Below are 23,066 nucleotides of genomic sequence, written 5' to 3' on the forward strand. Positions count from 1 at the left end.
GTGGGGGCAAGGAGGGGCAGACCTTTCCTTGGCTCTCTCTGTCGGTCTTTCACCTGCGAGCAATGGCCGTGCACAGACTTAGCGCTCTGTACCGTAAAGCATTCACCACACTGCTCTGAGAGCTGGAACTTTTTACTTTTTTTGAAGAGTAAAGAAGCCCCCCCACACACACACCCCCTCGCTGGCCGGCGGATGGGGGAGCAGCGCTCTGCCCGGCCCACTCCCGGGGGAGGCGGCCGCCGCGGCGGAGCCCTGGGTGCCGGGGGCCGCTCTCCCCGCCCGCGGCGCCGCCGGGACCGGGCGCCTGCACGTGGCGGCTGGGGCCCCCCGCGGACCGCACTGCGCATGCGCGCCCCGCCTCAGCCTCCGCTTCCCAGCGGCCCCCGCGCGCATGGCGGCCGCCCGCCTCCTTCCCGGCAGCCCCCGCGCCGGCCCTTCCGCCTCTGCCGCGGTGCCGGGCTCCGTGCGGCGGCGGCACCGGGCCGCGCCGCGGCCGGGCCCCGCTCCGGCACCGCCATGGCGTCGTGCGCCGACATCCTCCGCAGCGAGTTCCCCGACCTGGACGGCGAAGTCTTCGCTTACGTGACGGGTGAGCGGTGCCCGCCTGCCCGCGGCTCGGCCTCCCGCCCCGCCGCATGTCGCGACACCTCCCCGCTGTCGCGACAGGCGGCCGCGCGCCCGAGTCGCGACAGGCGGCGGGGTAGGGAGGAGCGGGCGGGTGCCACCTGTCGGCCGTATCGCGACACGCGGCCCTCCGTCGCGACAGCGGGCGAGCGGAGGGGTGTTGCAGCGCGGTCGCCGTGTGCCCGCAGGGATCCTGCACGGCGACGGGGCGGACTTCGAGTCGGTGGACGAGCTGGTGGAGGCGGTGGGGGAGCTGCTGCGGGAGGTGTCGCAGGACACCAAGGACGACGGCGCCATCCGGGAGATCTGCCAGCGCCTCTTCAACACCCTGCAGCTGTAAGGGTCGCCCCGGCCCCGGCCCCCGCCGCCCTCACACCCTCCTCACCCTCCTCCTCCTCCTCCTCCTCTCTCGCAGGGACGAGGGCCGGGCCCAGCGCTGCAGCCAGGTGCTGCTGGACGCCCCCATCCAGCTCTCGCAGATCACCGATGGATATGGTGAGTGGTGCCTGCGGGGGACCCCCAGCCACCGTGTCACCCTGCCATCAGCGGCGAGGACGGGCTCGGGGCGCTGAGCGTGCGTGTGGGGGACCTTGGGGAGCGGTTCCCCTCGGGCTGCCCCTCACAGCTGCACCCCTTTTTCTCTTCCTGCTGCTGAGCTGTGGCCAGCAGCACCTGGCTGCCCACAGGGTAAGGCGGGAGGGAAGGAGAGGAGCCACTTTGGTTCCCTCATGCTGTTGGGACAGGGAACAGTCCTGCCCGGTTGTGGGTAGCCGTCAAGGCAGTGTTTTGTGGAGCCTCCCTGGAGCACACGCTCACCAACCCAACCGTCTTGTTGCAGCAGATGCCAGTGTGGACCTGCTGCCGGGGCTGTTGCTGAAGAGAGGCCAGACCTCGGTAAGTGGGGGACCGTCCCCTCGTTCAGAAGCCAGCAGATACGGTGGGAGAAACTAACGCCCTGATCTGCTCCTGTCACCTTGCCCTCGGAGAGCAGCTGGGAGAGGCGGCCATCCTGGTTAGGGACACAGCTGCAGGGGTACTGCTGCACCTCTTGTCAGGTTCACTGTAATTTGGGAAACTCTTGACCTTGGTCTGGTAAAGAGGGTCAATAGGAGTTAATGGTTTATTAATTTGACAGGATCTATTTTGCTGTAATTTCTTAATGAGCTTCAAGGTGTGGTTGACTGGGACTGTTTAGTTTGAGGAAGAGAAGGCTGAGGGGAGATCTCATCACTGTATGCAGCTACCTCAAAGGACATTGTAGAGAGGTTGGTGCTGGTCTCTTCTCACAGGTAATTAGTGACAGAACAAGAGGGAACGGCTTTAAACTCCAACAGCGGAGGTTTAGACTGGACATTAGGAAAAAATTTTTCACAAAAGGCGTGGAACAGGCTGCCCAGAGAGGTTGTGGAGTCACCATCCCTGGGTGTGTTTAAGGGTTGTTTGGATGAGATGTTAGGGGATATGGTGTAGAGGAGTACTTTGTAGAGTAGGGTTGATGGTCGGACTCGATGATCCCAAGGGTCTTTTCCAACTCAAATGATTCTGTGATGCAGTGATGGTGCTCAGAGTGCAGCTTCTCTGACTTTCACGGGGACCTGCGGCTTTGACAGCAAGGCCTCTGACAAAATAGGATGTACTGGGATGACATCTTGCCATATTCAGTGAGAGGTAAAATCCTGGCTAATGGTTAGATGTTGAGGTGTTGCTGGTGGGAAGTTACCAGGGAGCAGCTGTTTTCCAGAGAGCTGCTGCGGGGAGGTTGTAAGCCCAGCTTTAGAAATGGCCATGGGTTGTCATGGTTTGGGAAATAAGAGCAGGAGCAGAGAAGTTTGGAAGCAGTTACGCTCTGTGACCTAAACGAAATCAGAACATCTTTACCAATGAAATGTGTAGCTGGTCAGGAGCGACCTGGCTTGCCCTCTGCGTTGGCTGTGCCAAAGTTTGAGTACAGGTGAGGTGCAGCTGTGCATCTGCAAATCAAGGACAGTGGTAGCTCTGCAGGGTGGGCAGTCTCTCTACCGGGCTGGTCTCATATAGAGCTCTCCTTTCCCGGGGCAAAAGGACAAGAGCCCCTTGCTTGGAGGCTGAGACCTAACGTGATCCCCGTGTGTCTGAATGGGAGTTTTAAGTGAAAGCTGGCAGCTGTTGCTGGTTTTGGCATCAGAGTTGTTGCTGCTGGGTTCACTCTCTGGCTCTCGTGCCCACAACTCAAAAAGGATCTTCAGAAAAACTGGACACGATTCAGAGGAGGCCTTGGGAGGCCTCTCAAGTTTTGGAGGACATATCTTACTGGGAGATTCAGGGAGCTTGGCATAGTTTACAGAATGACTCAATTTGTCTGTAGGTATGGGGTCACAGCTCCAGTAACAAGACGCTCTTCAGTCTAGTGTGCAAGTCTGTAACATGCTCCAGTGGCTGCAGAGTCACCTAGAAATATCTAGGAGTGTTCTTGGTCAGCCACAAATATTTGACTTGACGCAGGAATAAGCTGGAGTGGGCTGAGAGCCTGGCCAAGACCAGAGGCCAGGTTAAAACACTTGGCTCCTTCTTGCCTTCACGTTTAATTAAATGCTTTTTGCCTCTGTCGTGATTGATCCACTGTGTAAGCTGAGTTTGTTCCAAACTGGCTAAAGTTTAACGTGTCGGGAAGGGAGACACCTCGTGGTCCAGGGCAAGGGTGGGTGCAGGGTGTAGCAGGTTGCTGCTGTGAAGTGATTTGGCTGACCTAGGTCCCTGGAACTATAGAAACTGGCCGTATGTTAGGGTCAGCCAAACCCTTTGCCTTGCTGAGGCAGAACTGTTGTGTATGAACAGTTGATTTAGGACTTCATTCCTGAAGTGACTTCCTGGCATGATTAGCTTCCTCAAAATGTGCCCAAATCTGCCCCAGTTCCCCTGTCCTACCTCCCTTCCTTCCAGGTGTGAGGGGCTCATCAATCTGTTGTCTCCTGGAGTTGGGGCTTTTGCTGAAGATGTGTTCTCCTCTCTAAAGTCTCTGGTTTGTGCCCCAGATGGTGAATGCCAAGAAACTGGAGAAGGCGGAAGCCAGGCTGAAAGCCAAGCAGGACAAGAGGATGGAGCGGGATTCCCTGAAGTCGTCTGGCCCTCTGTGAGTATGGAGGGAGCCTTGAACATCCCTATCCCTTCTGCTGAGCGTGGCTGGGATCTGGCTGTACCAGAGCTTTCCTGCTGAGCCCTCTTCTCTTGTCTTCTGCCTGCCCACAGGGTCCTTGAGGAGGCATCTGCCAGCCAAGCTGCCAGCAAGAAGGAGACTCGCATGGAGTCATCAGGCAAGAACAAGTCGTATGATGTGCGCATCGAGAACTTCGATGTGTCCTTCGGTGAGCGGTGAGTGCAGGTGGGGAGGTGAGACAGATCCTGGCTGGGGTTTTGGACCGTGGGGGATCAAGACTGGACTGGAGAGTGGTTCAGAAATTACAGAGGGTATGAGAAAGATCAGAAAGCAAGGTGGGCACCTGACCCTCTTGGCTTCGGGTTGGAGAAGTCCATGACGGTTTCTTGACTCCAGCACAGCCTGAAATGTGCTGGGGTCTGGTGGGTGCCAGTTACCTGCCTCTCCGTGGGTCAGTCTGACCAGGTACCCCCCTGTTCTCTTGCTTTAGTGTCCTCCTGGCGGGAGCAGACCTGAACCTGGCGTTTGGGCGGCGCTATGGGCTGGTGGGCAGGAACGGGCTGGGGAAGACCACGCTGCTGAAGATGATCGCCAGCCGGAGCCTGCGCATCCCCTCGCACATCAGCATCCTGCACGTGGAGCAGGAGGTGGCGGGGGACGAGACGCCGGCGCTGCAGAGCGTGCTGGAGTGTGACACCACTCGTGAGAGCCTGCTGCGGGAGGAGAGGGATCTGACAGCTAAGATTAATGCTGGCAGGTGAGATGTTGCCACTGGGTTTCCAGCCTTTTTATGGTCTCTTGACCACAAGGTCTCATTCTGAGGTTTCTCCCTTCAAATGAAGGGCTCCAGCAGCCCTGGGCTGTATCTTGCCCACCTTAGTCTTTGCATGGGGAGATCAGCCTCCCCCAGCACTCAAAGCCTGACCCTGGTCAGTCCCACACACTCCTCTTTGTCCTGTCCCAGGGGAGAAGGGACAGAAGGTGCCAGGCTATCGGAGATCTACGCGAAGCTGGAGGAGATTGAGGCAGACAAGGCGCCAGCAAGGTGAGACAGCCCTGTGGGCACTGCTGTCTGTTGGCATGGACAGAGCTGGGCAGTGGTTTGGGGTGTGGGGCATGGAAGGGGGATGCCTGGGATCCAGCATGTGGGGTCTCCTGGTTTCAGCCCCCTTTAAACCAAGACACAGGGACAGGGGCCTCTCCCCACTGCTCTTGTCTCTTCTGTCACAGCTCTGCTGGGTTAGGAGTAGTCAAGCTTCCTCCGTAAGCTGGAGGAATTTTTTTTGCCCCAAATGGCTTGCGTTGTTGCTGCTGCTCCTCTTGGACCTCCCCAGGATCCTGGTGTCTGGGGAGCGTTTCTGGGATGTTGGTGGTAGTGACCCTCTTTCCTGACCAAATTGCTGATAACTTCTTTCAAATCTCCTGGGACTTCACGTGGATGCTGTGCCCTACTAGGCTGCATTTCCCAGCCAAGCACTGCTCTTGGGTGTGCAGGGAAGTTTTCCTGCACCAGAATGGCTTTAAACCATGCAGCAGAGTCCCTTTGGTGGCCGTGGGTCCAAGTCCTCGGACTGTGCTCTGGCACTGGATGCTGTAGCTGGATTCCAGTTCTCTCCCTTTTTTCCCCAGGGCATCCGTCATTCTCGCTGGGCTGGGCTTTAATGCAAAGATGCAACAACAGACAACCAAGTAAGTCTTCAAGCTCTGGGCATCGAGACAGAAATGGTTCTGGGGAGATGTTGTTCCTAGCGAGCCCCCAGGCACTGCTGTGGGTGTAAGGGAGGGGAGCCCTGTGGGAGAGTGAGGGTCTGTTCCAGCCCATCTGATGTGGTTTCATGCTCTGGAAGGGCACTGGACCATGGATCTCATGCTGTGCCCAAGATCTCTGCAGGGACAAGCTGTCTCTGGGTGACTACAGAGCCAAAAGGGCTGCTGGGAGGCAGGGAGCCTGGCAGGCAGGCAAACACGGAGCTGTTCTGCATTAAACAGTAACCCCTCTCTGCAACCTCTTCTCTCCTCAGAGAGTTTTCCGGAGGTTGGAGAATGAGACTGGCCTTAGCCAGAGCCCTGTTTGCCAGGTTAGTGTCCAGGCCTTCATGCTATGGGGTTAACCCTCCTTGCTGTCCCTGCTGTGAGGTGCAGGGCTGCTGCCCAGGGGTCCTCTCGACTCAGGCTCTCAGGGTGGGAGCACTGGAGGCATCGCAGTTCTGTGTGGGGTGAAGTGCACTCTGCACTGACCCTGTGCTCTTTTTGCTTCTGATACCCATGTCTTATTTTTCCTAGGCCGGATCTCCTTCTGCTAGATGGTAAGTTGATACTGCGAGTCCCCTCTGACGCTGCTGCTGGGCCTGCCTGTGCTCTTGCTGGCGTTGCAAACGTGTCGTGGCCTTTAGCTGCCAGCTCAAAATAGCCCTTGCTTGAGGGACTGGGCTGGCAGGGCTGGCAGTGCTGCCCTGGCAGGGTGGGCAGAGCTGGCAGTGCTGTGGGGGAGTCTCACTGCGCTCAGCAGAGCTCTGCCACTGCCCCAGCTGGGTGGTCTAAGTGTCATCCTGCCCCAAGTGGTCCCTTTCCCTCGCCTGTCCCTGTGATGTGCCCTGGCTGCCAGCCCATGCTGGGGGGAGTCCCTTCACCACAGGGACCTTGGGTGGGCGGTCTGGGTGAGACACTGCTGCTGGGCATCGGGGTCTGGGTACTGGTGTGGAGTGGGGGGAGTGTCCCTGGCTGAGCCTCGGCCCCCGTGCCCACACCCCATCACACCCTACACACATGGGACTGCTGAGCTGGGGGGGGAGGCCCCACACAGGGTCTTTTCCTCCACAACACTGACCGCTAGCCCTTCCTGTGTAAAAAGCGTAATCCAGCCATCCTCATCGCCCCTGACCTCAGTGTCTCTTCCCCTTCCCTCAGAGCCAACGAACATGCTGGACGTGAGGGCCATTTTGTGGCTGGAGACCTACCTGCAGGTAGGGGGGTGGTGAGAGGCCCTGAGCAAAGGCGAGGGATGGAGATGTTCTCCAGGCTGGTGTCTCACCTCGCCGGGTGCTGGGACCAAGCCCTGCACCCTGCATCGATGATGCTCAGGCTCCCTCTCGCTGTCTCCTCCAGACCTGGCAGTCGACCATCCTAGTGGTGTCCCACGACAGGAACTTCCTGAATGCGGTGGCCACAGACATCATCCACCTGCACTCGCAGCGGCTGGACACGTACCGTGGAGACTTTGAGAACTTCATGAAGATCAAGGAGGAGCGGCTGAAGAACCAGCAGCGAGAATACGAAGCCCAGCAGCAGTATCGTGAGCACATCCAGGTACTGGGAGAAGCCAGTAGTGCTGGGCACTCTTCTCCCAGCCTTGTCCCTCTCTCCACGCTTCTAGACCCGTGGACGTGGCTGTATTGTGCAGGAGGTTTGGCAGCAGGGTGGGGTGGCTGGGGCTGAAGGGGACCTACGGCTCTGTGATGCTTTTCTCTCTTGTAGGTTTTCATCGACCGCTTTCGTTACAATGCCAACCGGGCATCCCAAGTGCAGAGCAAGCTCAAGCTGTTGGAGAAGCTGTGAGTGCCTGTCTTGCTCCTCTCTGGGAAGGGGCAGTGCTCATGGGAAGAAACAGAGGTTCCCAGGGTGCCTGGGAGATACAGGGGTGGTTTGGGCTTTGGCTTCTCTGTCTCTGGTCCAGAGGCTTTGGCCAGGATGAGGTGTTACAGAACTGAAGACTTTATTTGGGCTTCTGGCGTGGGAACAAACTCCCAGTGTAAGGCACCCTTGTTATGTGTCTCCCTTTCTTCCAGGCCGGAGCTGAAACCTGTGGACAAGGAATCTGAGGTGATCATGAAGTAAGTGTCCCCTGAACCCTTGCTTGGAGGGCCCCTGCCCCTTTTTCTGATGTGAGGTCCTCCTGGGTCCTGTCCTGGCTGGGACAACCATCCCTTCCTGCGGGCCAGCCTTACTCTGACAGGGAGCCCGACAGGCCCCCGCATTCAGGCTGGGTTCCCTCCTGGGGCCAAGGCTGCCAATCCATGTCCCCTTCTTGAGACCATCGTTCCCAGAGGCCCTGCATGGTAGGGAACCCCCCTTGCCAGCTGGGGGTTGCAGAGGTTGTCCTGGGGGACTGGGAGATGGATCTCTGGAGTTCCTGGCCATCTCTCGCCTCTTTCTGCCTTCCCAGGTTCCCTGACGGCTTTGAGAAATTCTCCCCCCCAATCCTGCAGCTAGACGAAGTAGACTTCTATTACGACCCAAGTCACTACATCTTCCGTTCCCTCTCTGTCTCTGCTGACCTGGAGTCCCGTATCTGTGTGGTATGTGGGATCGCAGAGTAACGGTGGCTACGAGGGACCTTGGGAGGCCCCTGCTCAAAGCAGGGCCAGCTTTGATGTTAGGTCAGGTTGCTCAGGTCCTGGACCAGTTGAATTCTGGCTATCTCCAGTGGGGGACTATTTCTTCCATTCCTCTGGGTCCCATTGCAGCATTTGATCATCCTCATTTTGAGGAACATTGGAACATTTTTCCTAATACCAGTTAGAATTTGTGACTCGTGCCTGCTGCCCTTCATCCTTTCACCGGGCACCTCTGAGAAGAGTCTGGGTCCATCTTCTCTGTAAGTCCCCATTAGCTGACAACAGCAGCGTGTAGTGGGGGCTCCTGCTACATTGGATGGACAGCAGAGAGACACTCTGCTTGCAAATAAGGCTGGGAGCAGGTAATCCTTAGGCTCAAGGGTTGAGGAGGGAGCATCTTCTGGCACTGCTGCCTGTGCTGCTCATCAGTGATAGAAATGCAGCTTGCAGGTAGCTGGAGTCACTGGTAAGACTCTCATCCTGCCCCTTTCCGCTGTGTGATCCTCCAAAAGAGCTGAAATTCCCTGATCACTGCCCCCTTCTCCAAAGTGCCTTCGTGGGTTTCACGTTCTCCAATGCTGCTGCTGCTTCTCTAGGTTGGGGAAAACGGAGCTGGCAAGTCGACCATGCTAAAGATCTTAATGGGGGAGCTGGCACCAGTCAGAGGGATCAGACATGCTCACAGGTACCTGGGAGGAAGGGCTAGGGGACTGGGAGGAGTGGTGCTGCTGGGCTGTGCTTTGGAGTGATGGCTGTCCAAGCGGTGGGGATGGGCCCTGCACACCCACACATATGTCCTCCTTCCCACAGCTGCAGCCATGAGTGCCATGGTTGCAGGGCCTGGTACCAGCTCCCGATCTCTCTTCTCATTCTGCAGAAACCTAAAGATTGGTTATTTCAGCCAGCACCATGTGGATCAACTGGATTTGAACATCAGTGCTGTAGAGTTACTGGCAAGAAAGTTCCCGGGTGAGTTTTGGAGATCCCAGGAGATCTGGGCCATTGAGGTCTCCTTTGCCAGGCGTGGAGCAGCACTGATTTGTTCTGTGGCCCTGGGCAGAAGGCTCTGTCATGTCAGTGCTTAAGGGACACTGCCTGCTCTGGGATAAGCCCCACGTCCAGCCAAGTTCAGGACCCCAGCCACAAGAAGCAGGGGTAGCTGGTGGTCTGCAGACCTCAGGCTGGTGCTCCACCGTGGCTGGGTTTTGGGGGCAGATGACCCACTTTCCTGCTGGGCACAGAATGAGCACCAGCTCCCCCTTTCCCAGCTGCCAAAACCTCTGTCTCCCCTCTCCGCTGCTGGACGTTACGTAATGCGGTGACAGGGAATTGGGGCAGCGTCACCTGGAGTCAGTCACCAGCCCTGCAGCCCCTGTCCCCATGGTGTCAGTCAGGTTTTCCCCGCAAACCCCCTGCTTGGGAGGGCATTGCCTGGACGCGGCTCCTGAATTGCTCCCGCACCGTCCCGGTCTGGCAGAGACTGCCCAGCTGTGGTGCCCACCCAGCCTGCGGCACTGCGGGCCCTGTGGCACGCCGGGTGTGCCATGGCTGTGTGGTGACACGCTCCTGCAGGGAAGACGGAGGAGGAGTACCGACACCAGCTGGGGAGCTACGGCGTCTCGGGGGAGCTGGCCGTGCGTCCCGTGGCCAGCCTGTCTGGAGGTCAGAAGAGTCGCGTGGCCTTTGCCCAGATGACTATGTCCTGGTAATTTTCTCCCAGATGCTGTTTGGTTTTGCACGGCTCCATCCCTGGAGCCTGCTTCACCGGGAGGAAGGTGGGCATCCAGGGACTTTCTGCTGCCCTGCAGAAGCCTCGTCCTTGGGACTTCTGTGGGGAGGGAGGTTGTCACCTTGGGGGGACTGTGTGGAAGGAGCCAGATGGCTTTCTCCTACTGCTTTGGGCTCACGAGGATAAGTGTCCCTGGAGCTGGGCAGCGCCGATCCTGGGGCCAGGCACATGGCGGTGGCTGTGGCCCTGCGTGGCTAGAGCAGCAGCCGGGCAGAGGTTGCTGTAGTGTGATGGGGTGCGTACCTGTTCCAGTGCCTGCTCAGAGCTGTCTTCTCTTCCAGTCCAAACTTCTACATCCTGGATGAGCCAACAAATCACCTGGACATGGAGACCATCGAGGCACTGGCAAAGGCATTGAATAAGTTCCGGGTAAGGTTCCCTTGGCGAGATCTCCCATGTTTCTAACACTTCTTGCAGCCTCCAGCTCGTTACTTGGTATCTCAGCCCGAGGTGGATGGTCGAATACCAGTGGTGGCTTCAAGTTCGGGGCAGAATTTGGGAAGTTGGATACCTGCTGCCCTAGCCGACCATCCTCGTGGTTTGTTTCACTGGCTGGCTTTGGCTCGGAGTGGCCAGGAGATGCCACAGCAGACCAGAGAGCACCTTGTCCCTCAACTGGTCACCTACACCCTGTGACTTCTCATGTGCTGCATGTGGCACTTAGCCCAGCCTTAGGACCACTTGGATCTTCTTTAGGCACATTTTATGGCTGATCTCCAAAAACTCAGCCTCCAGATACCGCTGTGATCAACTTTTTTCTCACTGGTTTATAGTTGCTCAGGTTGGGGCAGTTTTCCTGTGAAAGAAAAGCTTAACTGAGGTTGCTGGGGGCCTTGCCCAGCCACCTTTTGACTGCTATTGACTCCACCAGAAATCTCTATCCTTGAAGTTGTCAGAGACGTGGAGAGCCAGTAACAAACACTGCACTTGCCCTCGGAGGGAGGCTAAATACGTTACTGCTGCACATGCCGCCTCTGTACGTGGTCTGTCTGTTCCCCTGAAGGAAGGAGAGGCTGACATTAAGTCCCTGCCAGTGAAATATCATTCCTTTTTCCCTGGAGTGGGTGGAAACATGAGGTCCTGGGCACGGGCTGGATGGGGGCACAGGATCTCCACACCGGCAGCGCTGGCACCAGGGTTGTGCTCCACTAAGTTCCCTTTTTTCCCCCTTTGTGTGTTGGCAGGGTGGTGTAATTCTGGTGTCCCACGACGAGCGCTTCATCCGCCTGGTGTGCCAGGAGCTGTGGGTGTGTGAGAACGCCACCGTGACCCGCATCGAGGGCGGCTTCGACCAGTACAGAGACATCCTGAAGGAGCAGTTCCGGAAGGAGGGTTTCCTATAAGGGAGGCGGGAGCCGGACTGTGCCGGGGGCTGGAGCACGAAGCTCGGCCACCTCAGCATCCATCCCAACTGTGCCTGGCAGAGCGCCGAGGACGCTGCTGCCCGCATGGACCTCAGCCATGCCATCGAACCGCCACCTGAACCGCTCTCCCCGCCGGGGCGCGGCGGAAGGACAGCGGGGAGCGCCCGGGGCGGGCGTGTGCCCGGGGGCACACCGGGGGCTGGGAAAGGCCCTGGGGCTGCCGCTCTGCCCGGAGGAGGGAAAGAGGTGTGGTGTCCAGACCACCCCCGGTTTAACTCCGTGCTCTGGAGGGCAGGAGAGGAGCTGTTCTCCGTGTTTCCTCGCATCCCCCCTCTTGCCTTTCCTTTTTTTTGGTTGGGTTTTTTGTTTTCCTTCAGACTGGCTGAACACTACTCCGGCTCCATCACATGCCGCCCTCCCCTCTGCCGCCCTGGAGGGAAATGAGGCCTTTGCTGCTAAAAGTGACCCCTGCCTCTCCCCCCCGCCCCTGGGAGCGGGGCTCGCTTGGCCTCCCCTCCCGTCGCCAGGGGCTCGTGTCTGTAGTGCCGAGGGAGCCGGAGCCCGGCGCAGCCTGGGCCCCGCTCCCTCCCCGCGCTGCTGCCGGTACCCCCCCGCTGCCTGCCGCGCCGTTCCAGCCGGCCCCGGGCCGGGCTGCTCGGCCCCCCCCGCCCCACAGAGGTTGCCGTGTAAATAAACCCAGGACGCAGCGGGTGCAGCGCTCAGCTTTCCTTGGGGGGCTTGGGTTTGGGGGTGGCCGGCAGCACAAGGCTGTTGGGGGGTGCGGGGGGGACTCTTTGCAGATGGGTCTCGGTCAAATTAAATGGGTCCTTGGGGGGGGGGGCACCTCGGGGGGCTCGGAGCGGGGCCGAGCGCTGGATCCGGTTGTGGTTTGGGGGCGGGAGGAGGGGGCAGAGCAAGAAGCGGGGGGGGGGGGGCACCCCTCGGGGCGGGGGGGCATCAGTGTGCCCAGTGTGGGGGGGTGTGCCGGCGTGGCCAGCCCCGCTGCACGGCGGGGTCCCGGTCCCGGTGGCAGCCCGCGCCCCGCGGCTGTGCGGCCTTGTCCGCGGCCCCAACCCCGCGCCGGTAGAGGCGGACCCCCCCCCCCCCCGCCAACCGGGGCGAGGCCCCGCCCCCGCCTTCCCCGCCACCAGGTGGTCCCGCCCCTGCGGCCGGGGCGGTGCTCGAGCGGCTCCGACCGGCGGCGGGCACCACCGCACCGGGCAGCGCAGGCGGGATGAGCGCCGCTGGGGAGGCGGCAGGTGAGGGGCGCGGGGCCGCCGCCGGCCCCCCCCTCGCAGGAGCGTGCCCCCGCGGGGGGCCGCGCTCGGCGGGGAGCAGCCCCGTGCCCAGCCCCGGATCCCCCGTGCCCGAGGAGGTGAGCGGGGGGGTACCCGCGGGGGAAGGGCGGGGGGGGCCGCGTGTGTGTGTGTGTGCGAGCGAGCGCGGGGGGGTTCGTGTGTGTCTGTGTGTGTGTGCGGTGGGGGGGCGGTAGTTTTTACGCCAGGGAAGTCTGGGTGTGTGTTGTGGACGCTGGGGGGTCGTGAGTGTGCGGGGGGGGTCGGGGAGGGCTGTGCGGGAGGGGGGGGAGCAGGGGCTGTGCCGGGGGGGGGGGGCCTCTGTGTGAGCGTGTAGGGGGAGGCTCTGTGTGAGTGAGTGGGGGGGCGGGCTGCGTGTGTGAGTGTGTACGGGGGGGGGCTCTGTGTGTGTATGAGTGTGAGTGTTCGGGGGGGGGGGCTGTAGGGGTCGGGGGGGCGGCTGTGTGTGTGCGAGGAGCCCGGGGGGGCGGCTGTGGGTGCGGGCGGGGGATGGTGCCCTGGGCGCGTGTGTGTGTGTGTGCGCGGCGACACGCGGGGTCGGGGGGGCGGCGCGGCCGGGTTCCTGCGTGGCCGGGTTGTACCGCGGCGTGTGCGTGCCGGGGCGGGCCCGGGGCCGGGGGCTGCGGGGGGGGCGTAAACGGAGCGGGGGGGGGGGTGCTGTTGTGTGCCGGTTCCGGGGATGGAGCGGGGAGGGGGGGTTGTCCCGCGGCGGCGCGTGTGCGGGTTCTGCCCGCGCGGGGGGTGTCCGTGTGCGGGGGTGGGGTCGCGCCCCCCCGGCGGCCGGTCGGGGCAGGACCGGGAGCGCGGCGCCATCTTGGGAGCCATCAGGTGCCCGGCGCGGGGACGGGCGGCGGCGGGGGAGGTCTGGGGGGGCCGCCCCCTCCCTTCCCTTCCCCTCCCCTCCCTGCCCCGGCGGGGCCGGCCGCGGCCGCCATCCCGCGGGGGGAGCGGTGCAGCCCGGCCCCAGGGTCTCCCCTCGGTCCCCGGGGAGGGGGGGGTGTCTGCTCCCCTCCCCTGGGTCGGGGGGCGCCGGCGCGGGGCGGCTCTGCCGCGGGCTCCCGGCCCTTCCCGGTGGCTCCGCCCGCGGGACCCGGCCCCGAGCGGCGGCCGGCGCTTCCGCCTGACCCGGGGGCCGCCGGGGAAGCCCAAATCGCGGGCGCCCTCCCAGCCCCGGCGCCTCCCCCCTCCGCCCCTCAGTCAGCCGGCCGCGGGTGGGCATCCCCGGTACCGGGGCTCCCGAGCCTCTGACTCACACCCCGCCCGGCGGCTGCTGCGCTTTCTGGGTGTCCCACCGTGTCGTCACTGCGTGTGTGTGTGTGTGTGTGTGTGTGTCCCCACCCCGCCCTGGGATCTGGGTTTTCAAGGGAAGAGCTGTATCTGCCGAGCCAGATGATGCAGATGGGTTACGGGAAGGATGGATGTTCGGGTGACCTAAATATTATGTGCTGTATAATTGCCTGGCGGTCCAGGGCTGCCTGCCGGGGTCAGCTGTGGTACTCGGCTCGGGTAGGGGTATCCGGGGAGTTTAATCGACACGTGGTGTTCGTTGCAGCCGTTGCAGAAGCGCCAGAGAACCGTGGAGGATTTCAACCAGTTCTGCACCTTCGTTTTGGCCTACGCGGGCTACATCCCCTACCCTGAAGAGGTAAGTCGGCTTGCAGAGTGTTCCTCTACAAAACGACTGGTTCCTCTGGGTTTCCTGCCGTGTGCAGACCCAGCTCCTAATCCTTCCCCTGGAGAGTCTTTCTCCATCCCCAGCCCCTTCCTCCTTACCCTGAATGTCTGTGCTGCAGCCTCCCATGCTAGTCCTGCTTCTTCCCCTCTTGCAGAATGAGCCCTGGACCCACGGAGGCAGCATGAGTCCCCAGAACAGCACGGGGAGCACTCAGGACAGCGACAGCTGGGCCTCCTCCCACTCCTCCGACTGTCATGTCCTGACGGAGGACGGGAGGAGCAGGAACGCCATGGCCAGGGGGGCCGTGGACAGCAGCCTGCTCGTGAGCTGCCCTGCCTTCCCCACCGGCTTCTACGATGTCCGGCCCCAGCAAACCAAACGGAAGAAACCACCAGCAAAGAAACTCGTTTTGGAGCAGGAGGTGGAGAAGAGGGTGCCGCTGAGCACTGGGAAGAGCTTTGGGGCAGAGCAGGATGGGGCAAAGGAGCTGGCTGCACTGGAGGGACAGGTGCCTCCTGTGAAAGAGCAGCTCTTGGAGCCTTCCCTCAACCCAGCTGGGGACCCCCAGCCCAACTCCCTCCTGGAGGAGCTGATGAAGGAGGAAAAGGACTGGATGCACGGAGCGCAGGGGACCGAGAAGCCAGCAGCAGATGATCCTCAGCTACAGGAGCACGAACCCTGCTCTGGAGGGAGGAAAAGCCCCAGTTCTTGCAGTACCTTGGACCAAAGCGAAGGAGAAGACGCAAGCAGAGGGAGTTCCCAACTTAATGGTGAGTGTCCACACACGCCCTGCTATGCTTCAGCCCATGCTGACTATTCTCCCTCCCTCAGCTGGAACCCCCCATGCTGGCTGCAGGGAGGGCTTGTCGATGGTCTGAGCCTCTCCCGGCAAGGGGAGTACCTTTGGGACCGGGGGGACTGACGAGCAGAGGGCAGGGAGCTGGCCTGCCTTTTGCTGTGCAGAGCTGAAATGTGTCTGAAGTGGGGTATAAGCTGCCTTGCTCATCTGGTCTTTTTTTTTTTTTATCTTTTTTTCCCTCCCCTTTTGCAACTTTAGCAGTCGAATTTGCAGCAGCTCCCAACACCAAAGCAGAAGGTGAGTGGGGGGGCTGTCACATTTCACACCAGTGGAACTGGCTAGTCTGGCCACAGCCGGACCTGCGGCTGGTAAGGTGGCTTCTGACTGGTGTCTCTCTCCCTGACCAGACGACGATGCCTGGGATCTGATCACCTGCTTCTGCCTGAAGCCCTTCGCGGGGAGGCCCATGATCGAATGTAACGAATGTGCTACCTGGATCCACCTCTCTTGTGCCAAGATCCGCAAATCCAACGTGCCTGAGGTTTTCATCTGCCAGCGATGCCGCGATGCCAAGCAGGAGATTCGCCGCTCGAACCGAGCTCGGACGGTGCCCCGCAAGCGCTTCTGTGACTGAAACTCCTTCAGAGCAGGGAGGCTGGGGGTCCCCTTTTTAAACCGAAGACTGTAGCCCGGTTTGGCTAGACAATCAATGCACAGTAATGGCAGGGGAGGGCTGGGCCACGGGGCTGGACTGTCCCCCTTGCTCTTCTGACTCCTGGAAGCTGCCACGCGTGTCCTCCCTGGGGACAGTGTTGGCCATGGAGCTCAGTTACCCCAGAGGTGGTGGGGGGAGAGGAGGGTGGTCCAGCCGTGCACTAGGTCACTCGGAAACATCTCTGTCCTCGCACGAAGCTGGCTCAGTGCCTTTCCCCAGGGCAGCCGAGGAGAACCTAGTCCAAGTAGTTTTTCTGTGGTGTGGTGGAAGCTTACACTTATCCCAAGATGTGACTCCCCTTCCTCCTTTTTCCTCACCGTTTACCCTTTCCTTGGCTCAGACCTTCAGGTGGGCAGCAATGGCAAAGCCACCAGGTGACCCAGGTTCTCCTCCAGCAAGTAGGTGCAGCCCAGGCGAGCTCCCTCCATGTAGTGTGCCACTCTCCAGGGCGGGAGGGGAAGGGGCGCTGGTCCTGCTGATGCCTGAAACAGACTGGGGCTCTGCGTCTTGGGGGTACTGCTGGAGCCGTCCATCTCTGGCTCATCAGCCTCGTTGGCTGCACAGGGGAGGTCCTTCCCCTGGCCCATGGTGCTTCTGGTTTCATTCGCTCTGCCCATGGTCCCAGGATAGTCCTGTTGAGTCAGGAGCAGCAAAGGCATCCTCTAGTAAATGATGACAAAGGCTGTTCTTGCTGATCAGCCCTCCTTGGTTCATGGTCTCCAGTTACACCGAGGTGTCCACTGTGAAGGGTGGTGGGATTCCTGGCAGGAGACTGAGGTTATCCTCAGAGCTGGCTGGGGCAGGGCTGGGATCCCTTCGGAAGGGAAGCAGGAGAGTGTTCTGGTTAGCTTTCCATGTTTTCCACTTCCAGTTTAAAACTGAAGCTTGTACCCTGTGGCCATCTGCCTGCAGGGCTGTCTGGTGGAGCATCAGCTTCAACACCAGCTGGATGCTGAGGCCTGAGGCCAGGAGCTGGGAGGGCCTGGCTTCCCAGCACTCCCTCCGTCACATAAGTGGTTTTGCGTTTTTTTTCTGGACATGTAGAGTGAAACCTAATGACTTGTCAAGAGTGGGCCTTGAGCCCCTTCTGCTATGCAACTGCTGCTCTGGAGACACAGCATGTGCCCTCTCCAGGCCCCTGGTTCGGTTTGGCAGTGGAAGGCTTTTCCCCCTCCATGTCCCCTGTGCGTAGTGTGTGTGTGTGCGCGCGTGTGTGATTTCCTGGGGCCCCCTGTGCACTAACCATTGGATCCCACCTTCTCCTCGCAGCCCCTCCAAAGAGCCTGGCCCATGTGCCTTCTGCACTTTCCCTGGGGGACTCAGACCCCACTCCTGTCCCAGTGACACTGGGTCCTGGTGTGCCACTGCTCACAGCAAGGAGTGGGACAATCCCCACTTGCCAGTCCCCACGACTATTGTTTCTTAACTGGGTTCTTTCCTACTTGCACATCTGGTTACTGTGGGACCACAGCTGGGGGAGGGTGTGGGGCAGCCCCCTGTCACTCAGCAGCCCCCAGGCAAGTCCCTGTGCCTGCCTCTCTCCTGTGGAAAGCCTGGGCCCCAAAAGTGCTTTATGTTTTTATAGTTACTTTGTATTGATATGTAAAATAGCGAATTCTGGTCCTTGCCCTGTGGAGTGTGGCTGGAGTCTTATGTATATAATAAAGTACTTTTGCCATAACGGTGGTGGCTTTGGTGTAGTCTTGCATCCCTCTGGGACCTGAGTGCTCCCCTTCTGCTGTAGCCGGAAGGGGACCTGGTGTGGGGATCCCACCCAGTCCTGCTTCCTCCCCCCGCCCCACCCCAGGTAAATACCGAGCTGCACAAACAAGAGAACAAGCAGACCAGTGCATCCTGTATTTAATGGAGTGATGCCGCTTCCCTGCCCTGCTGCAGTACACAGGGATGCTCCACAAGAAGGTCCTCTGGAGGTGCATGGGCTGGGGGACAACCATCTTTGAGGCTGCAGCCAGCTCATCATGGGCTGCTCCAAAGCAGCAGCAGGTCTGATGGCTCGGGGAGGAAGGGTCTCCACACGCTCTTGCTGCGACTCTCAAGGCACATCAGTATTTAGCTCAAAAGCTCTTGGGCTCTGACAAACCTTCCCTGTCTCCACTCTGGAGCAGAACTAACATTTTAGTGTTGACAGCAGTTCAGGTGTCAAAGGATCCAGTTTTCTCCACAAATTAAGTCTGTTATTCCAGCACAGAGGTATCACTGGCTTCCCCTGCAGATCCAGAGGTGTGCCAGCTTCCACCAGGCCGTTAGGTCAAATGGGGGATGCGGTGAAGGACAGGACAAGAAGGCACTGGTGGCCAAGCGCTGGCCTGGCTAGAGCAGGAGGAGGTCAGCGTTTGTGGGGACCCCCTTACCAAACCAGGGTACTGCTGGTACGACGTGTCAGTCCTGAGGCCGTTGTGCTGGGGCAGAGGCAGCGAATGGTCTAAGCAAAACGGGGCATAGTTTCTATGCTAGGGGCCGGAGCTGGGTTTGTGCAGCCAAGCAAGCATCCAGGTTAGTGAGGTGCAGGGGGGTTCTACTCCTCCTTGGCCCAGACGGAGCCATTTGCCTTCTCCTCCAGGTGAGGAATCACTGCCTCGGTGTAAAACTTCTCCAGCTTGGGCACTGTCTGCCCCCAGAACTCAGCATCAAACTCCACAGGGACCACGGCCGTCTCCTTGGTGGTATGCACCACAAAGTCAGCCCGCTGGAAGTCGGCAGCCGCCAGCTGGCACTGGACCTGGGTGAAGTAGGCATGATCCTTCTTCAGGGCATAGGAGTCCCCATCCAACTCCAGGCAGAAGTCCTTGTCCTTGCAGGCCTCGCGCACCGTCCTGTTCCTGTGCTTGTAGGGACACTTCACCTCCAGCAGCCCCAGGGCCCTCCCCGTGGCCACCTCCTTGATGATGCCGTCTGGGCTGGCAGCGATCCAATTCTTGTCCCGGTGAATGAAGAGGCCACAGTCATCCACCCACACTGGCTTGCCCAACGCCTGCGACTTCATCTGCTCATAGGCCTTCACAGCCGCCTTCTCTTTGCGGATCCCCCAGGCCATGGCTGGTGTCTGCACCCCAGGGCTGGAGCTCACCACCGCTTTCAGGTAGGACTGAGGCACTTCAGTCGTCTTGTTGTTGGCGAACTTGCTGTTGGCGATCTTGGGAGCCACAGAGGCGGTGATGCGGTTCTCCCGCCACTTGTACCAGTTGGGGTTACTCCGCTGGCCCCGGGTCTCCTTCTCCACCCAAGGGATGTCCTGTCTCTCCAGGGGGGGCAGGAATTGGCTCCAGGCCTCACTCGACTCAGCCCCAGGCTGCTGCTTCTGCAGATGTGGGTCAGGTCTGGCCGGACCGGTGGCTCGCTTGGCATCAGGCCGCTTCTTCTGGGTTGCAGAGCAACTCCCAGCAGACACTGTGTGCTGGTCCCCAGCATCTCCTCGGTTTCCACGGGATGCTGTGGGTCTCGGTTGAGTGGAGTCTGACTTTGCTCCACGGGATGCTGTGGGTCTTGGCTGAGTGGAGTCTGACTTTGCTCCACGGGATGCTGTGGGTCTTGGCTGAGTGGAGTCTGACTTTGCCCCACGGGATGCTGTGGGTCTTGGCTGAGTGGAGTCTGACTTTGCCCCACGGGATGCTGTGGGTCTTGGCTGAGTGGGGTTTGGTTTTGCCCCCTGGCTGGGGCCAGCAGCCCCGGCAGCAAGAGCACTCCTGGATCGGCTGCCCACAGCAGTGGCCTTGGCCGGGGTGGCCGAGGTGGAAGATGGCAATGCAGCGGGGGTGGTTTTGGAGGCAGCTGTGGCTGGCTGAGGGGATGATGTGCTGGTGGGATCCTTCCTGGGTCTCCCCATCGCTATGCGTCAGAGGGTCTCGTGCTGTGGGTATGGAATAAAGTTGAATGCACATCCCCAAAACACATATTTCCCTTCCCTTTGTCCTCCCTGCAACTGCCTGTATCAGATTTGCATGGCAAGGTTTTGGTATCAAGGGGACTATGGGGGTGGCTTTTGTGAGAAGTTGCTAGAACCTTCCCTAGTGTCTGATAGAGCCAATGCGAGCTGGCTCCAAGATGGACCTGCTGCTGGCCAAGGCCGAGCGCATCAGCGACTGTGGTAGCGTCTCTGTGATAACATATCTAAGAAGAGAGGAAAAAAAACTGTGCAAGGACAACTGCAGCTGGAGAGAGGAATGAAAATATGCAAGAGAAACAACTCTGCAGACCCCAAGGTCGGTGAAGGAGGGGGAGGAGGTGCTCCAGGCCCGGAGCAGAGGTTCCCCTGCAGGCCGTGGGGCAGCCCACGGTGAGGCAGCTGTGCCCCGCACCCAGGGAGGCCACAGGGGAGCAGAGACCCACCTGCAGCCCAGGGAGGACCCCACACCACAGCAGGTGGGTGCCCGAAGGAGGCTGTGACCCCGTGGGAAGCCGACACTGGAGCAGGCTCCTGGCAGGGCCTGTGGCCCCGTGGAGAGAGGAGCCCACGCTGGAGCAGGTTTGCTGGCAGGACTTGGGACCCCGCAGGGGACCCACGCTGGAGCAGCCTGTTCCTGAAGGACTGCACCCCATGGAAGGAACCCACATTGGAACAGTTCGTGAAGAACTGCAGCCCATGGAAAGGACTCATGCTAGATAAATTTGTGGAGGATTGTGTTGTGGGAGGGACCCCACACTGGAGCAGGGTGAGAGTGTGAGGAGTCCTCCCCCGGAGGAGGAAGCAGTGGTAGAAACAATGTGTAAGGCACTGACCTCAACCCCCATTCCCCATCCCCCGGCACCGCTGGCAGGGAGGAGGTAGAGAAATCGGGAGTAAAGTTAAGCCCAGGAAGAAGGGAGGGGTGGAGGGAAGGTGTTTTACAATTTTGGTTTATTTTTCCTTACTCTACTCTGATTTTGACTGGTAATAAATTAATTTTCCCCCGAGTTGAGCCTGTTTTATTCATGTCGGTAATTGCTGAGTGATCACTCCTTGCCCTTATCTCGACCCACGAGCCTTCTGATATCTTTTCTCTCCCCTGTCCAGCTGAGGAGGGCAGGGATAGAGCAGCTTTGGTGGGCACCGGGCACCCAGCCAGGGTCAACCCGCGCCACTCCCCGGGGTGCAGCTGCCCCTGGGGCCTGTCCCCTCGCCTTCTCCCTCGGGTGACACACCGCCGTGCCGGGCTGCTTCTGCCCCCCCCAGAGCCCAGCCCTGCGTGGGGGCTTGTGCTTCTGCCCCGTGGTGACCCAGAGGCGGGGGGACGACACAGCACGGTGTCCCCCGAGGGAAGCGGGAGCGGTGCCCGTGGGTGCCGCGGCTTCACGGGGACCAGGCGGTGCCCCCCGAGGGCCCACCACCCCACCAGCGTGGGGCACGGCGTGGGGCGGGACGCGCTTGGGGAGGCCGCCGCAGCACCGCCGGGGTCCCCACGCGGGCCCGGTACCGCCGCCCGCGCTCACCGCTCCGCCGCCGCTCCGGAAGCGCGTCCCGCCCGCACCACGTGCCCGCGTGGGCGGCTCCGGGGGGGACACGGGGGGGACACACACGGCACCGGCGGGGTGCGGGGCTGCCTGCCCCCCGCCCTGCCCGCCGCTCCCCGCTAGAGGGAAGCAGCCGCTCGGCCATGCCCATGCCCATCCCCATCCCCGCCCGCCCGGGACCTGCCCGGACCTGCCCCGTCCCCCCCTTCCACCACCCCTCGCCTCCCCTTTTCCACGCTGCGTCCTGCCACAACACCCCTGCACCCCCCACACACCCCCCGGTATCATTTTGCTCTGGGCTGGGGACAAGCCCCTAGAGCTCCCTCCGCGCCCTGCCCGCCCCAGCCCTGCCGACACGGCTTCTCTTCCAGGTCCCCCTCTCCCGGTCCCTCTCCCTTCTCCCAGCCCCGTCTCTCCAGCCTCACCCCTCAGCCGCCGCTCCGGGGGGGAACGCCACCCCGTGGAGCCCCTCGCTGCCCGCGGGCAGGGCTCGGTGCCTGGCAGGGAAACAGGCCAGCAGGGCCCTACCTGGCACCCAGCACCCCGCCTGCACCCCGGGCTCCCGTGTGAAGGGTTAGGCTGGCCTAACGGGACCCCCCCCCCGCTGCTGAGCCCCGACGGCCGCTGGCACCGTGCTGGCCCAAACCACCACGGCCCGCCACCACCAGACCCTCGGAAGAAGGACACCAGCGAGAAACCGGAGCAGGAATACAGACCCTCGGGCACGCGGCCGTGCTGCCGTGCGAGGAGGCGCCCTGCGCACCGCCCAGGCACCCCGCCGCGGAGCCCCGGCTTCGGCCGCCGCGCAGGAAGGCAGAGGCGGGCCTCAGCGCCGCGGCGCTTCCTGAAACCCTCGGAGTTTCGATTCCGGCAGCGAGCGCGCCTGGAGCCGCGGCAGGAGCCGTGTGAGCCAGCCGCTGAGTAAGCCCGGCTGCCCCAGTGGGGCGGCTGCTCTGAGAGCCCCGCGCCCACAAGCCCCCACTATCTTCAGCTGTGGAAAGGAAATCCAGCAGCCACCAGCACGTGTCCTGGGTCTGCGCTGGAGCCACGCTTCCAGGCCCATCTGCCTGCACCAGCGTCCTGTGAGGGTCTCAGTTAAGACGGGCAGGAGCACTGGCAGCTTTCCCAGCTCCTCTCCCCAGGGATCCCCAATGTCTCCATGAGCCATCTCCGTCTTTGCTGATGCTTCGTTTCCTCCTGCCTTCTCCCTCCGGCCCCTCTGTGACTCCCTGCAGCTGGGCAGACCAATATTGCACAGGTTAAACCAAGGTGCACCTGATTTTTGATCAGATACAACACCGACATCCCCCTCCTTCTCCATGGCTACTCCTCCTCAGGATCTCCTTTGTGCTGATTAACGAGCAGCAGACAGCTAAACAGGACACCCCTGCCTGCCCCTCTCTCTGCCGGCAGAGCCTCTGCCTGTGCAGCCCTCAGCTGGGTCTGAGCAGCCACAGCTGCATTGAGCACAGTTGCTGCCAGCCTGACACTGGCTGGTATCTCCTTGGGTTTCAGGTTATTTCTTCCCATAGCATTAAATTCACAGGGCTTATCGGTAACTCAGGACCTGAGAGTATCTCGAAGAGCTTTGTGGTTCGCTCTGCAGCCAGCCCTATCTCTGGGTGACAATTCAGCTCAGTAAACCCAGAACAAGGTACTGCACCAGATTTGGGGGTAAATACCCCAATCACAACCAGTCCCTCAGACAGTACAACAGCTGCTGGTGAGTGCTGTGTGGGGCTGCTGGGGTGCCAGGGTGCTGAATGAAGCCGTTGGGCTGAGCCAGGCCTGTGTTTGTAGGGTTTAATGCCTTAGCTCAGCTGAAAAGCAATGCTGAGCTCTCCGAGGGTCTATTTGTGGCTGTGACGA

At 60.8% G+C, this 23,066-nt stretch overlaps 3 protein-coding genes across 5 annotated transcripts; 2 read left to right on the forward strand and 1 right to left on the reverse strand.

Annotated features, from left to right (window-relative positions):
- Positions 1-437: 437 nt before the first annotated feature.
- Positions 438-11,951, forward strand: ABCF3 (ATP binding cassette subfamily F member 3). 3 transcript variants are annotated; one of them, XM_074912365.1, is made up of 21 exons: positions 438-589; positions 813-960; positions 1,040-1,126; positions 1,473-1,518; positions 3,636-3,733; positions 3,850-3,972; positions 4,248-4,514; positions 4,722-4,802; positions 5,387-5,446; positions 5,779-5,835; positions 6,041-6,063; positions 6,665-6,720; positions 6,863-7,063; positions 7,232-7,308; positions 7,543-7,587; positions 7,920-8,052; positions 8,688-8,776; positions 8,969-9,060; positions 9,664-9,796; positions 10,162-10,249; positions 11,065-11,951. In XM_074912365.1, the coding sequence occupies exons 1-21, from the start codon at positions 517-519 to the stop codon at positions 11,221-11,223; spliced, it is 2,136 nt and encodes a 711-aa protein (XP_074768466.1). In that variant the 5' UTR covers positions 438-516; the 3' UTR covers positions 11,224-11,951. The 3 variants fall into 3 exon arrangements, with proteins under 3 accessions (XP_074768466.1, XP_074768464.1, XP_074768465.1); XM_074912363.1 differs by having other exon boundaries at positions 1,040-1,119; positions 1,463-1,518; XM_074912364.1 differs by having other exon boundaries at positions 1,040-1,119; positions 1,466-1,518.
- A 464-nt stretch (positions 11,952-12,415) lies between these two features.
- Positions 12,416-17,420, forward strand: LOC141963377 (PHD finger protein 13-like). The gene is made up of 5 exons (XM_074912651.1): positions 12,416-12,619; positions 14,113-14,205; positions 14,390-15,005; positions 15,293-15,331; positions 15,442-17,420. The coding sequence occupies exons 1-5, from the start codon at positions 12,479-12,481 to the stop codon at positions 15,666-15,668; spliced, it is 1,116 nt and encodes a 371-aa protein (XP_074768752.1). The 5' UTR covers positions 12,416-12,478; the 3' UTR covers positions 15,669-17,420.
- A 530-nt stretch (positions 17,421-17,950) lies between these two features.
- Positions 17,951-22,029, reverse strand: LOC141963113 (uncharacterized). Its single transcript, XM_074912112.1, has 2 exons — positions 21,914-22,029; positions 17,951-19,617 (listed from the first exon to the last, which is right to left on the reverse strand). Exon 2 carries the CDS (start codon positions 19,591-19,593, stop codon positions 18,286-18,288), a length of 1,308 nt encoding a protein of 435 aa, XP_074768213.1. The 5' UTR covers positions 19,594-19,617; positions 21,914-22,029; the 3' UTR covers positions 17,951-18,285.
- Positions 22,030-23,066: the final 1,037 nt, after the last annotated feature.

Source organism: Athene noctua, chromosome 8 (genome assembly GCF_965140245.1).
Source record: "Athene noctua chromosome 8, bAthNoc1.hap1.1, whole genome shotgun sequence".
NCBI lineage: Eukaryota > Metazoa > Chordata > Aves > Strigiformes > Strigidae > Athene > Athene noctua.